This window comes from Larus michahellis, chromosome 3 (genome assembly GCF_964199755.1).
Source record: "Larus michahellis chromosome 3, bLarMic1.1, whole genome shotgun sequence".
Lineage (NCBI taxonomy): Eukaryota > Metazoa > Chordata > Aves > Charadriiformes > Laridae > Larus > Larus michahellis.
The window spans coordinates 65,158,705-65,173,983 of record NC_133898.1 but is presented as its reverse complement, the minus strand read 5'-3'; the positions used below and the strand labels follow the sequence as shown (position 1 = coordinate 65,173,983).

The 15,279-nt window shown below is 41.8% G+C and overlaps 1 protein-coding gene across 3 annotated transcripts in view; it reads right to left on the bottom strand.

Moving 5' to 3' along the window:
- The window catches only part of PLAGL1 (PLAG1 like zinc finger 1), a 46,570-nt gene continuing 31,291 nt past the window's right edge, over positions 1-15,279 (bottom strand). For 2 of the 3 annotated variants that reach the window (XM_074580525.1, XM_074580526.1), the window contains exons 3-8: positions 11,232-11,387; positions 10,034-10,146; positions 7,595-7,744; positions 3,915-4,034; positions 1,853-2,349; positions 1-1,474 (exon numbers count right to left, since the gene is read on the bottom strand). In XM_074580525.1, coding sequence (XP_074436626.1) covers positions 199-1,474; positions 1,853-2,349; positions 3,915-4,034; positions 7,595-7,744; positions 10,034-10,146; positions 11,232-11,387 — 2,312 coding nt within the window. In that variant the 3' untranslated portion in view covers positions 1-198. Of the gene's footprint in view, positions 1,475-1,852; positions 2,350-3,914; positions 4,035-7,594; positions 7,745-10,033; positions 10,147-11,231; positions 11,388-13,174; positions 13,234-15,279 lie in introns of those variants that run through there. The other variant, XM_074580527.1, reaches the window with a different exon arrangement.

Genomic DNA, 15,279 nt, shown 5'->3' with positions numbered 1-15,279 from the left:
TAGTATGAAAAATAGAGCTTCTTGTTTATTAACGTCCTGAATTTAACTACCATGTTCATAACGTGCTTTGAAAACTTTTGGGGCAGTTTTTCTTAAAAACAAAACAAAACCAAAACAAAATCACCCCATCCTAAGAGATTTAAGTAAGAAGCACAGTCTTCAAAAAAGAAGGAAAAAAACCCCCAAACATGGTGATAGTTATTTGAAGGCATGATGAAAATGAGGCAACGTTACAGAATTTGTAGTGGATGGAAAGGAGCGAGGAAGATGATGCAGCTGGTTTATGGCCATCCCACCAGTTGCTAGCTGAAGACCTTGCTGTTGGCCAAAGCCATTCAGCCTGTGTGATGGTTCCTCTGAACCAAATGCCATTGTGATGTCCCCAGTAGTGTTCTGGTTGTCACCTGGTGGGAGCTGCCAGAAACTCATCACATGAGTGAGATCCATGAAAGGCAGGCTCGGAGTTTCAGCTGCTGCCTCTGTCTCCTTGTGCACTGGGTACTTGTTAGTATCCCCTACAGGCCCTGAGGAAGCTTCTTCCAGACTGATTTTGTGGAGAGATTGAGGTTCTGGTAATGGCAGGTCCTCAAGAAGATGCACATTGTAACCTTTAACATCCACTTTTATTGGTAGACTCTTGAGGGATCCTGCTGCAAATGAGGTAGAACTAAGGTCATATTTATTAGGCTGATGAAGGTTCAGGTTGGCAGGAACGGCTGTTGAGCATGGTGTGGGATGGACAGCTGGAAGGCTGTCTGCACAGCCCATCCTTTGCAAATGAGGAGGAGATTCAAGGGGAATAGCAGTTTGTAAGCTTGGCTGGGAATGAAGATGTGAACAGTTGTATTCCTCTGACTCTGAACTATTCAAAATCCCATTCTGCACAGAGACCCTTTCAGGAAAAGGGGACAGTATGCCAGCATCTTCCTTCAGTCTGAATGGAAAAAGCTGGTCCAGGAGACCCACTGAGTCACCATTCTGCAACCTGCTCTTCAGCAGTTCTTGTGGATGAGTCTTCCTAGTATGGCGAGTCAAGTGGTCCTTCCGCCCAAACCTCTGGGCACAAAACTGGCACAGAAAGTCTTTGCAGCCTGTGTGAACTACCATGTGACGCCGCACATCTTTACGGGTATAGAAGTGACGCTCACAGTGGTCACACTTATGTTTCTTCTCCTTGGTATTACCAGTTGGTTTCCCTGCATGGCTTTTGAGGTGTTCCAACAAAACTTCAGTACCGCCAAACTCCTGGGCACATACCCTACAGGTAAGGTCCCCACTGGTGGCTGCGTGAAGAGCCAAGTGTCTCTTATAGCCTAGCTTGGTGTTGTACTTCTTTCCACACTCTTCACACTTGAAGGCCATCTTGTTAGGGTCATGAGTCTGAAGGTGATTCTTCAGATGGTCTTTCCTGTGAAAGGTTTTTTCACAGTAGCCACACTGGTGAGATTTCTGTGGAGAATGAGTGGCTGAGTGCCTAAAACAACAACAACAAAAAAGTTATTTGCATTTACATTTACTCTACTCTAGTACCCAGTGCAGCTTCAAGACTTGAAAACCCTGGCACTTTTGAAGGAAGGCACTTTCACAAGTTCTCAGATTATTAGTAAAAGCCTAACTTTTTGGGGGGGAAGGTGTTAATCATAAAGCATACAGTAGTTTAAACTGCTCACCATAATCTTTTTCAGTAGCCACTGCAATCGAGGGAGATTAGTTTTCTCCAATTCTACCAAAACAGGAATAAGAAAAACTGGAACTCGGGGATTAACTGTCACTAGGACACTCAAGAGGAAAAAGATGTCCTTGTTTTTTTCCCCACACACCCACCAGAAAAGGAGTCCCTTCAGAGCTGTACCTGAGCAGTTTATATTTGGAAATGAAGGCTTTTGTGCATCCGTGCTGGGAACACTTGTAGGGGCGCTCCCCTTTGTGCACGTAAGTGTGGACTGTGAGCTTGTCAATTGAATCAAATATCTTCCCACAGAGTCGGCAAGGGTAACCGTCTGTCTGCTTCGCTTCTTTTCCCTTCAACAGTGAAGACCGGCCATTTCTCCATTTAGGTATGAACCTCACAAGAGCATCGCAAGTGCTTCCTGAGCTGGTACAGCTTAGCTTTGCAGCAGAGGAACAGGAAATGGTCCCGTAGCACTGGGCAATGCTTTTGCCTAATGTCGCTCCTCTCAGTTTCCCTTTGAGTTTGCTTTTTGCCTTTACAGGTCCCAATTTATTTGGTGGTCTGAACCTGGTGGTAAGGACTCGGTCTTTGTGGATGCACTGGTGAGATTCTAGCAGAGCAAAAGTTGCAAAAGTGCTTCTACAGCTGGAACATATCCAAGGGTCTACGGGCTCTTTCTGCAATGGGAACAGAAACATAATGGGAACAGAAACAGAAACAGAAACAGAAACTGCTTTTTTATTAGCCATTCTAAGGAAAGGTCATATTCTTCTAACTGACCCTAAATCTTCTCCAGGGCTTTCCCAAGACCTGTCAGTGTCCTTGTGATATTTACTTCAATGTATTACCTACCATACAGCTACTTGTCTGGAAATGGATTCTCTCTGGGAGTCTACAAACTAGACGGAAAAAATAATGGTTGGCTAAATAGATTTCCATGTTTTTGTTTAGGTGAATCCTTCACCTTTATTTATCTGTGCTTACTGAATTTCAAAGTCTCTACATTTGTTCCTTTTATGGACTTAATCATAAAAGCAGTTGCAAACTGTTGCAAATATCCTTAGACTGACATCATTTATCTCCTACTGCAACCATATAAAAATTGTGTGGGTTTCTGCATATAAATGTAGTTTAGTCGAACAGGATTTCCTTGCTTTACCAGAATGCTGGCAACAGTCAATGCCTCCAGGAGAGACTTCCTCACTTAGCTTGACATTTGGCTTTAGACTTTCTTAAACTAGATAAGGAACACCTTAGGTTTGGGGATCTCAAGCCTATCTTGACTTAGAGGCATTAAAACAAAAGGTTTTTAGCAAGCGATGCATTATTTGGAAGTACTATTTCTGTGGAAACAAGAGCTCTACTGGATTTAGTTATTCACTTTATATTTACATTTTAAAAATTCCAATGAAAAACAATTACAAAAAAAACCCTAATCACTGATGAAACGTACTTCCAGTTAATACACAATCATGTATTTCCTTAGCTGTCTCTTAAACTGTCCTTACTTTCCCTTGTTCTTGGGCTAGCTTGCTCTGGAGAACGTGGTGAGGCTATGTCCACTCTGTCTTTATTTACAGACAGAGCCCTCCTCTACCTTATCTATGCCTGACGCTGTGGCCCTCCCACCCATTCTTGCTGGGGTATGCTCTAAAGCCCTCATATGCAAACGCAACAATGGGATTACTTCCCTTCCTGGAGCACCTCTGAATTCCCAGTTCTATCATATTCCCTGTTTAACTTTTCCTTCTAGCATAGGTATCAATCTTCATAGTCATGTTTTCAACACTTAGGAACTTTTCCTATCAGTTTAAGGATTCCTGCTATCATACAAAGGGGATGATATTGGTATTAAAGGGTTATTGCACAGGGAAGACTGAAATAATCAGTGCGTTATCTGACCAACCAATCAGAGCCTAACAAAGAGGAACTAGTGAAAGTAGCCTGAGGCTGGACAGCTTGTTTATCTACAAATTAATGCCAATCTTAAGTCTTTTCAACACATCTCACTGGTGCCAGTTACTTCTGGCTATATCTAATGGCTCTGTTGGACTAAAAACACAGGAGAGGAAGAGCAGCCTTTCTCTGAGTAGCTGTTTGGTTAAAATTGCTCTTGGTTTTGTGTTAGCCTGCTACTCTATGGTCTACTCTGGGATTACCAGAGCTACATAAACAGAGAAAGCATGTAAATTGTAATTTATTACGTCTGGTGATGTCTTGAATGCAGATTAGGGGTACTTACTGCTACTGGAGGCAAAGGACAGACGTCAGATTCTTCTTTAATGAAGACTGCAGAAGCTTCCATAAATTTGGCATAATCGGCAGCATACCATACTTTCAATTCTGTGTGAGGTTCAATTGGCTGTGAATGGAAGAAAATAGCACATGTTTACTTGTGCCAGTTTTCCCTATACCAAATAATACTGAAGACCAGAGGGGTGTGCGTGCGCAATTTGTCTCCTTACCCAAGTTGCATTCTTTGAATCTCTTTAAATTAGTGGTAACATAGTTTCACAATTCAAGCACTTTTTGAGCCTTTCTATCCACTAACGTTTGACACCTTCACAGTTTCTGAAAGCAGAAATCCATATGCACAAAGAATTTTGCGGGACGGTAGCAGGAGGGGGTGCCTCAGCCTTCATGACCTTTGCTCAGTGAGATCTATTTGTCTGCAATATCCAGACATCCAGCAGTCTTTCCAAAAAATATCCCATGCCTATTCCTCGATGTTTCAAAGCTCGATGAACACAACACTTAACTGTAGGGTACAGGCAAAGGAAAAATGCATCACAAATGCACAACAGCTTGGGTGCCTCCTGGATGCGTTGCACTTGCGGAGCGTGGGTGCAGAGTTGATCAATATGGGGACTACAAGTCAAACTTGCATGTTTTGACGCACTGGCTCTAATGTGTCAGGCTCGCTATGTAAGCGTTCTGTTGTACCCTGCTCTCCTTTCACTGAAGCCTTCCCACACAGTTCTAAGGGAGCCCATAAACTGCAATCTCCCATCCAGTCACACCTGCACAAATTTTTTCTTTGGATTGGACTATGACCTCCTCTGACAAATACTTTCAGTCAATAATACAGCAAATAGAAAAAGAGAGGAGTGATTACACTCACTGGTTAAAGATCCATTAGTTATTTAAAGGCAACGGAGAAAACTAACTTTGGGGACTTGATTTATATGACTCCCTGGCCCTGTACACAATTTTCTTCATCTATAATAAAAACCTACATTGCTGCTACAAGGCTAGAGCCAATCTGCACTGTACTTGTAGCTTTATTTAAACTAAACGTGTGCCACTGAAGAGAACAAATCAGCCTGGAGGGAGAGCAGCAGCTGAGTCTTATTCCACAAAATGTGACATCTTAAAATGCAATTATTTTTTTAACATTGGTGTTGGATGAGCATGGTAGGTGAAAGACAACTTAGACTGCGAATGCTGACAGGTGACAGGTAACTGTGTGTATAATGTTGAAAACTTAACTTTTGAACTCCCAAGCACAAGCCTGCTTGCTAACTACAACCAGTATGGGTTGGTTGTACATTTTGGTAACACCTGGCCTAAACAGAAATGATATGTGCTGAATTCTCCACTCAATAAAGGACATGAAGCAGAGCCACCAACAGGAGGCCGATCATGCATTGTGCTCCTGCATATAGTCTATTTAGATGGAGAAAATCAAGTCTGGGGAAGCTCCATAGAGACAACTGCCTGGGGATGTCCTGGAGCCTTGGCCAGTGACACCTGAGACTGGTACCCACGAACAGCTGCACAGCATGATACCGTCCATGACTTTCTGCCTGACATTCCTGGACTAGCAGCGATCTGGGAAGGGATAGGGAAGCTGAGACCTAGTCAATGTGACTTTGGAGGGAGAGCAAAGTGCATCAGTGTGTGAAATAGTCAAGTAAGGTAGAAGCTCTGATCTCAGCAAAACTCAGATTAAACACCAGTATTCAAACCCTCTACAAGCTGTCATTTACTCTGTCTCACCTGTGACAATAAGAGAAAGCTCTGGCAACCCCCCATGAAACTCTCCCATGATCAGACAGACAGCGACTGTGGATGATTTTTACTTCACCATAACTCTATACTTTTTTAAAGCACCTATTTCTAGGGACTGCAGTCATTAGGTCAGCAAGCATATTAACCATGCTGTTAGCGTGCCGCTTACATGTATGCTTTTGTTAGCTGCAGTTTCACATCACCAAAATCCCATCTCTGTGTAAAAACAGTGGGGAAAGGAACCAATCTTTCTAATCCCAATTTAACACACTTTATTCAAAGTATCTTGAGAAAATATCTTCATAATCAGCCCTATGGCAGCCTCATGCCATTACCAGCAGGGTGTGCCTAAGTGTAGCAAAAGGCTATCACTTTCACTGACAAGGACAACATCTGCAGGATACCACAGTATCAGGAACGGTACTGGGAGATACTTACAAGAAATAAACCCGAAACCATTCCCCATGATACGCGGCACATTAAAGGTTCCAAGACACATTCCTCATCCTAAAATGCTCTTCATGTCAGTATACAGGATGCAACTCTCCATTAATATCAATAAGCAGAGTTCTGCTGAAGTCAGCAGAGAGCTGGTTCAATACTATTTAAATTATACTGGAAATTGTAAATTGCCAGTTCATAACTACAACTTCTTAGAAAAGCATTTGTTCATGCTTCCCAAATATAGTATTATTAATTCTGTCAGTTCTACAAGTATAACATGCATTTAAAATGAAACTGAAATTTCAAATGATATGGAGTGCGTCAGAATCTCAAACACAGCCTAAACAATGTCTCAGATTAGCGTATGCTGGTTTACATCAATTTTATTATTTAAAAAAAATTATTTTAACATTCATCCAAAAGCAACTATACTTCATACTCTTATAGAAGACTTTGAAGGTGTAAAATGTTATCACTGTTAACTTATTCTCACATTATCACTTTGTCGTAAATATTTTTCTCACTGTGTAGGTGGAGAAGCAAAAATAGAGGAACAAAAGTAAACACTACTTCCCCACAGAAATGTGTGCCAATCTTGGAAATGAAACTGAAATGCTGGATTTCAATCGCACAATAATTTCTTTCGACTAATATTCTCTCTTTTTTTATTTTTAACGTTGCTTACGATGACATACAAACATTAACTTAAGAATAAAAAAGAAAATATGTTCGACATACAGACTTCAGTTTCCTAAGTGTACAAAAAAGTAAGTTCTGATTGAAACAAGCTTTGCCTGAGAAAGTGGCCAAACCCACAAAAACCAAGACTGTACGTTCCAGTATCATTTATAAATACAGAGTACTTTGTTCTCTCTCCTCAGATGAAGACACAGCCCAAAGTCTCTAACATAAACTGATCATTTCACGGCAACACTGCAGTATTGTAAGTTCTGCAGTTAAGTCTTCAGATTTAATGAGAGCAAAAAATAGTATATAAAGGTTATACTTAGCACCCTGTTCCTGAGCACCTGGTAACGTGCTCAGAATATGTGTGTCCAAAAATGTAATAAAGGAAAGGATTGTGCGTGTTCTTTCCAGGATGAAGTACTGTTGAATGTAACAATGCTAGATAATCTCACCATGTATCTATCTGAAACTGAAGAACTTTACAACATTCATGTTTAAGCGCTGCCATATCTGAACATCATTCATGAGAATTCAGAATGATTTCTGTTTCACTCTTAGTTTCTCCACTACCCACAACAGCAAGTACACACTACTTTTTACTGGAAAACCCCATACGCTGCTTCCTTTACTACAGATTAAGTGATATAAAAGTCAGTATGTAATAAAGATCCAGTTGGCAGAATATAATCTCACTTTCACCTGTAAAAGGGCTAGGCTTTCAGAACCTTTGCCTATAAATTTCCATTTGGACAATGGGTGAAGCAATGTGGGTTTAACTACCTTAACGGTTGTGAAGTAGACTTCTCCACAATGCTGATAAGCCACAAGGGTCTGTTCTTCTTGGTTCCGGGCTAGCCGGACAAACATCATCCAGTTTCCACAGTCTTCATTGGGAGTGTCCAGAAAGTACTTTCCTCCATCTTTCAATACCTGAAACAAAGGGGAAGGACAGGAGAAAGAACATGATAAAACCAAGTCCTGTGTAGAGCCACATTAGTTTTCTTTAACTTGGAATCATGGCTATCAGTTATTTACCCTGTCTTCGTCCTTTGAAATTGTGGTTGTTTTGAAATAGATCACTCTTAAAGAATACTGAGTGCAAAAGAAAGAGAAGAACGAATACCTGCCAAGGCACCCAGCTACTAAAATAACCATAGGCATTTGTATGCCTTTCCAGTTTATAGTTCATTTTTATGTTATATAAAGATAATATTGTAAGAACTAAGTGGAGGCAGGTAGAAAGATAAGCTTTATGCCTTAATGTACTTCCTGAGTACTTGATAATCTCAAAATTTAGTGCTGTATTAACGCTACATTTTGCACTGAACAATTGTATAACTTGTGTAATAAGTCCAGAGAGGTAGCATACAATATAATGGCTTTTTAACAGTCTTCTCTTTTTCCCCTTAACAATGCAAAAGTAAATACGAATGAAAAATTGTACCAGAAAGACCTCTTTCTTTTTGCTTTACTTCATTCTTCCTAGATTCCTTTCCAAGAGAATGCCTTTACGAGGCAAATGCTCCCCACCTCATACAAGACAGTTGCTTTTCTGCAATATAGTCTCAAACATGGACAACTGAAGCTGCACAACAGATGTCAGCACAGCACGTGTCTGTTCTACTAACCACGTAAGTGAGCAATTAATTCCAAAAATGTTGCATTTCCATTGCTTCTTGGAGCTATTTTATCATTTTGTCATTATCACTTTGTCATATTTCCAATGAAAACACTTGCCTGTTGGACAAGTTTGGTCACATACTCAGAATGCTGCTAGGGAGAAGTCGAGACAGCTACTTCCATCGGGTACTGAAACACGGGACTCTAGTCTCCTCTTCTGAAGAAACAGCCCATTCATCAGTGAGAGCTGTGCTTATCACCGCATACTTTTAAGCAAACTGATAGAGGATAGGGTGTGGTTTACAATGGCCTGGTGAAGAGGAAGGAACTGGGTGCTTAGCTCATCCATGCTCGCAAGCTTATTAGAGAAGTACTTTTTCTCCATTTGTAAGAATTAAAGCATCTCATAAAAAGACAGAAGAAATTTAGTTATGGAGAAGAACAAAATCCTCTCCGGTGCCGGCATTCCATGAAAACCCCACAGAAGGACAGTGTTACTTTCCTGGCAGACCACTCACATGACTTCCATGAACAAATTAAGTTCACAGCAATTACTGAAGCTATTACTTTTGTTATCAAACAAAATTACAGAAGTATCTGTATGTATGCCTTCCTCCACAACACACAGTGTTTTCCAGTCCCAAGCTCCTGGAGAAAGCTCAAATGAAGACGTAAAGCACGTCACAGGACAGCTGCTGCTGGTCCCTCTCTCCTGGGGAGTGAGAGGACCTGATATGAAATGCAGGGTCTGGAAGAACCGTGACATGTCACGAAGTCCTGATGGAGGCTGTGGCTTGACCACGGACTCTCTGTATGACAGAAAGGTGCGTGTGCCCAGGCGCAACCCCGTGCAGCAAAATGCAAAGACCAGGGCGTAGAGGATTACCATCAACTATCACTCCCAAGGAATTCCTGTGGGAAAAGATGTGCATGCAAATATGTCTAAGCTAGGCTAGTCCTGAGAGGCCACTATTTGTGCTGGATAAAGTACAAACAATAGTGTCACGGTCCAGATAAGGAGATCAGCGTCTGTACATGCAGCAAGGGATGGTACCAGCCCTAAATAACAATTTGACTAAATAAACTGAGTTAGTGCACTGGGTGTCAAAGTTTATATATAACCACATCATTAAGAAGCGTTTCCCCGTCCCTGCACTGTTCCTCCTTACTAAGCAAGTGCCTTAGTGCGTATTTCTGCCACTACTGCTAACTCAGTGCACAGACTTAACCCTCCCAGTGGCACGGTGTTAAGCACAAATCCTTTTGTTTTATCTGGGAAGACAGTACTATCCTTGGACGCTTTCACTAGCTGTGCTCTGTGAAAAGTTTATCAAGAGCTGTTAGTCTGATAGGTAAATCACCCTGGAAGCAATAAAATTAGAAAGCAGGAAAGTAAACTACAAAACACAATATACAGGAACATTATGGTACTTCGGGTTATGCTGTGCTGTCTAATAATGTGATTTACATTCATACATACAGATCAGACGCACAATTCATTAACTAGATCAGACAGATAATTGACTGGTTAAAATACAAAAATACATATGAAATGTTAAAGGCACATATGCACTTCATAGTAAGTCACTGGGTTTTTACCTGCAGGACTAGCCTGCTCTCATCATAGCGGGTCAGTTTTGTAGACAGTTGACCAACATAAGGACCAAACTGTGTTCTCTTCTGTATTACTTTCTTTGCAAACACTCCAAGGACTGTGAATAAAAAAAGACCAGTCTAATATTAATACAGATATCACAAACTATTGCTTGTATATTTACAAGAATATGTAAAAATGGACATAAACACATAGTGCAGAACACATGAATTCTTCTAGACAAATAACCCAGGTAAATAATTCTAACGGGAAGAATCTAAAAAGGATGTAAATATGTACAGAGATTTTTTTTTTTTTAAATGGCTATTACATTGAATACAGAAGTGTCTAAAATCCATGACAAGATATTAAACTGAGTATGAAACACAAATGTGTTGATACTCTTCAATCTACAAGCTGATGTTATCATAGTGCTCTGCTTGTTGGCAGAGGTTGTTATGACGTTGTTCTCTCCCAGTACGAGTGGAGAGAATCTATAAAAACACAGTATTAGCCATCTTAATCATTCTAGTTATTCCCCTACCTAATACCAATGGTGTGACACAACAGGCATCTTGTCATTCTCTTTCTGAAACACAATCTAGGCAGGACTAATTTTACACAGGTAGCCATGGAAAATTTGCTTGCTAAGGATGTAGTTCCCTTGTTCAGGCTTGGGCATTTAAATTGCCCTGCCCTTAGAAGGAAACAAGAATCTTTCCATAATGCGACCTGATGTTGCAAAAGGTAAATTAACCCACTGTGTTCTTTTGAGTTTGCAGGGGGTAGATGAGGTACGTTATTTACCATTTTGTTTCTGACCTTTCATTGAATACTCTTTCCTGTTTTGCATGCTTGGGGAAAAGAAAAAAAATAACATAACACTGCATGGCTGTTACTATTAGATACAAATTCAACATTCATTAAACTTGTATTGACTGAACAGAGCTAACTGATTACAGCTAAATGTCACATCCGCTCTGGCTAATGTCCTGCCATCAGTCTATGCATTGAGGTTACTAGAAATCAGTCACAAAAAACAGTAGCTGAAAGTGAGCTTTAGCTGTGCTCAGGTGAAAATAAAGTAGGCTTCATACTGTTAATACCCAATGATTATGCCTTGAGTTACCCATGAAGACAAGCCCCTGTTAATACTTTTGTCTCTTCTTTCTCAAATGTGGGAAAAAGAGCTAAAATACTTACTCTGCTGGTTTCCAGCTCGCAGCTCCAACACTCGCAAAGTGAGGTAATGAGGTAGGGTGAGACGGGCTCGGCTAGGAATAACCCTATCTTTAGCCCTGATGAGTGGTCCGTGGAGTTTGCATTCTCCTATAAGGCTTTTGCCGCAATCCTCACACCCTACAAATCCAGAAAAGGAAACCTGTTACTAAAAGTGACATACTGCTCTCCAATTTAGTCTCTTCTAATTTTGTCACCTTGAGAACACATCTTGAATTACCAATGCTTTTCTTCACACTGTTGTTCTAGATTAGGTAGTGAAAAGATTATCTGCAAACCAAAACCGAACTAGGGAGGTTTGAAATAAGACTTCCAGTTTGTGCATTCTCTACTATGCGAACTGGTGGGTCCTGACCTCCAAAGGTTTATACACATGTTCATTTGGAAGTGTCGTAAACCATGCCTTTGAAGACCAGGATGGCAGCAAAACTGGAGCTTGCAGCATGCACACCTATAAATCAAGATGCATGTATTTATATAGAAATGAGAAGGGCAAAGTTGCTAGTAATAAACAAGGTAATTTGCAGAGATCCAAGGAGTCCAAGAAAGATGACTGCGAGTCTGCACAAACCATTCTCCATAGAAGACAAGACCCTTGGTACCATGAGAAATTAGTATGACGGGTCTTATAGTCACAACTCAGTTGACAATAACGCGAGGGCAGCCTTCTCGTAGACTGTGCTGCCTGTGAAAGTAAGCAAAAGAGCGCACTGCACCTCCCAGTCATCAGTTCACACTAACGACATCTGCAGGCTGTACGCACGAACCATCCAGAGAAGTCATTAATGAGAAATGCATGTCTGCAAACTGACTTTCCCCCAGCACAGTGCACAGTGAGGTATTTTTGGTTCAGTGTAGCTCAAACTGGTTGCCAGGGAAACTCATACGGAGCAGTGACACAACTGAGCAATGAGACTCTCCATCAGAAGGTCATCCCAGCACCGGTGTCACACAGGGCAATGGGAAAAATGGGACTGCTTGCTGAAAAACTTTTTATAGACAGTAGAAACCAAACCAGTGAGCCAACAACGCTTTACAACTGAGTTAAAAGGAAAAGCTGATATTGGTCATCCATGACTACCTTGTTTTGTTTTACTTCTGAAAACTCTGCTGAGCAAGTCTATTCAGTAAGCAACAATAAGGAGCAGAGGAGGGGAGCGAGAACTGCCAAGAGAGTCCAAGGGAGCCATGGGACGCTGTAGCAGAGACCAGGGCAGGAGAGGTGAGGCTTCACCACAGGCAGGGGCTCATAGCCAAAGAGAGGTCAAGAGAAGTGTAAGGGCTCAGGAGACACTGCACGCAGAGACATCGGAGATGATCTTTGAGAAAGGAGAGTAGCACCACAAATGCCATATTCAGGGTAGCTCGAAAAGGTTTCAGTTAGTAAACACAAGCAGGTGCTTGACTAAATTACACACTCAAGAGTCTAGTCTAAAGTCTCCCCAGATAAGCCTGCAGCGTTCCTACTGAGTTCTTTAGGCTCTCCATCAACTCTAAACGAGAAGCTAGACTTGCATGTTGGTCAGGCTGCAGGCACTGCAGTAGTCCATATTTTTCAATAATTTGGGGACCATGTAATAGTTTTCTTCTGCCCAGAAGAAGGAGAAGAAAGGCTCCTAGACTGCACACCTGCACTATGAATAGCTGAAATTCATGATTTTTTTTGCTAGCGCTACAGATAAAGAACATACCACTCTACAGCACTAAAATGCACAAAAAATAAATAATACACCTGCAAGGCAGATTTTTCTTGTTACACACTGGTTTATGTACCTGAAAGTCCTCTACAACCAGGCTACAAAAAAAAAATATTTTCTTGGTGATTTAACTTAATTGGCTTTTAAATAAATTGCCAACAATCTATGTCTTCTGAGGGCAACAAAATTATGAGGGCTTCCTGAGCTTACCTAGAATAATAGCGACTTTGTCGCAAGTCAAACAGCTCCTGCTTGGAGAGTCGTTGTATGCAAACTGTGAAAAAACATTACCAAAATCAAAATGGAGACAAAGAACCACAGTCAGAGGGAGGATGTATCTAATCGTAAAGTACACGACCTTATCAATCCATGCCATGCCTCTGTGATTCATCATCACCGAGCTCCTGAGCAAACCTTCCAGCCACCCCCGGGGCAGTGCCCGCCACAGAGGCCCCAGGGTGGGAAGGGTGGAAAGGGAAAGCAGGGAAAAAGGGTCTCCCTTACATCGGCCTCCAAATTTGGCACTAGTGCCCCATTAGCTAACCAACCTTGGTCCTCCAGATCCAAGAGGTAAGGTTTGAAACGATTCAGGCGCTGTGAGCACTGGAGAGGCACTCCTCCAAAATCAGGGACCGCTTTGCATCTGAATGGGTGCCGAGCATGCCACCAAGCTCAGTCGCCCGCTCCCCAGGTGGCACACCCAACTGGCATGATGAAGCCATCAGCCAGTGCTGAATGAAATTGGCTCCAGAGCTCTAAGTGTTTTTTAAGCATCTTGCTAGTACGGCTTGGGATTTTGAACTGGCATCACTGTGCGGCACCTCGAAATATCCAGAGCTGCCCAAAGCTTGTTCTAGAATTTTCTGTTTCATTACACAGGATATGAAGGCAACTAGATAACTTAATTACTTAAGTTACATCCCAACATTACATTCACTACACTATTTCTGAGCCCACACCAGCATATTAGTAGCCTGACTCTGAGTTTATTGCACATTAAAAATTGCCAGGTGCACCAGAAGCACAGGATTGGACCACTGTAAATATAATAACTTTAGGGACTACCCTGCGGAACAGGGGTCTTTGTAATTTCTTCCCCCCAAACTAACTGTGCAAAACTGTCAAGTTCACATTATTTCTCAGAGATAATTACAGAACAAGTCCTTTGTATTTCAATGCTAAATTACAGATGTCATTGGCAAAGGAATGTATGCACTATCACAGCTGCAGCACGGCACAAGTTTGCAAAGCTCACATAAATTTTATGCCCCTTTTAACTTGGCTGCTTATGTAAAATGGAATTTCTTCAACAAAAGCCTCAGACACACTCTAACCTGTTCTGTAATATGGAGCATCCAGCTATGGAAACAACACATACCTTTTTGTATTAGCACTAGGAATGAAATACACTTGGTTAGAAAAATCACTTTCTGTGAAGAAGATTTTTTCTGCTTTTTGTTAGGCACTTTAGTACCTCACTTGATGCTTTTACAGTTTCCTTGCTCCCTTAAATTGTATTTAAACAAACAAAAGTAATGGATTAGACGTCATGTTTACAGGAATACTTGATAATGTGCAAGCACGAAAGAAAAAGTAAAACTGCCTCTGCTCTTCTGCTTTGCTGTGATTTACATGAGCAGGCAACAAAAAGAAATAAACGAGATTCACAGGAGTTACAAGCTGTTAAGAGACAGATCATGTAATTTACTATATCCTTAGAGCAGTAGTGATATATTGTCCCCTAGAGTGTATTTCTTCGTTGTTTCTCTATGTCTTTGTAATGATTCTGAAAAAGTTCCAAATAATGCCTTTTCTATCTATCTGTAGCTAAAACCACACAAGCTAATAGATCTTGTAGCTGGTAAGGTTTTTATGTTGCTGAGCCCCACGGCAGCAGTGGGGAGGCACACATACAGAAGAGCCCAGCACGGGTGCAGGTGCAGACCCTGACCAGGTTTGGGGTGTGCAGCCACCACCTTATCACACGGATGAGGTGCTCATGCCCTGCGAACAGCCACTGGACGGGCTCAGAGAAAGGTACATCTCCTGTACGCCTCCAGCCAGGTACCCCTACGCCCGAATGCATCTGCTCCCACTTCTGCCCAGCCATTGGGAGGCACTGTCAGCAGCCATGGCTTTCCCCAGCTCCTTGGGTCACTGGAAAAATGACACCCACTGCCTGCAGGATCTACTCCCACCTCCCGGGCTGACCGAAACACTGGCAGCCATGTTCCCAGGGAGGAGAATGGGCTGTGAGTGTGGCTCACCTGTACCGTCCTCACCATGCGGGTGCCTCCTCACAGTCCAGGTCTAGA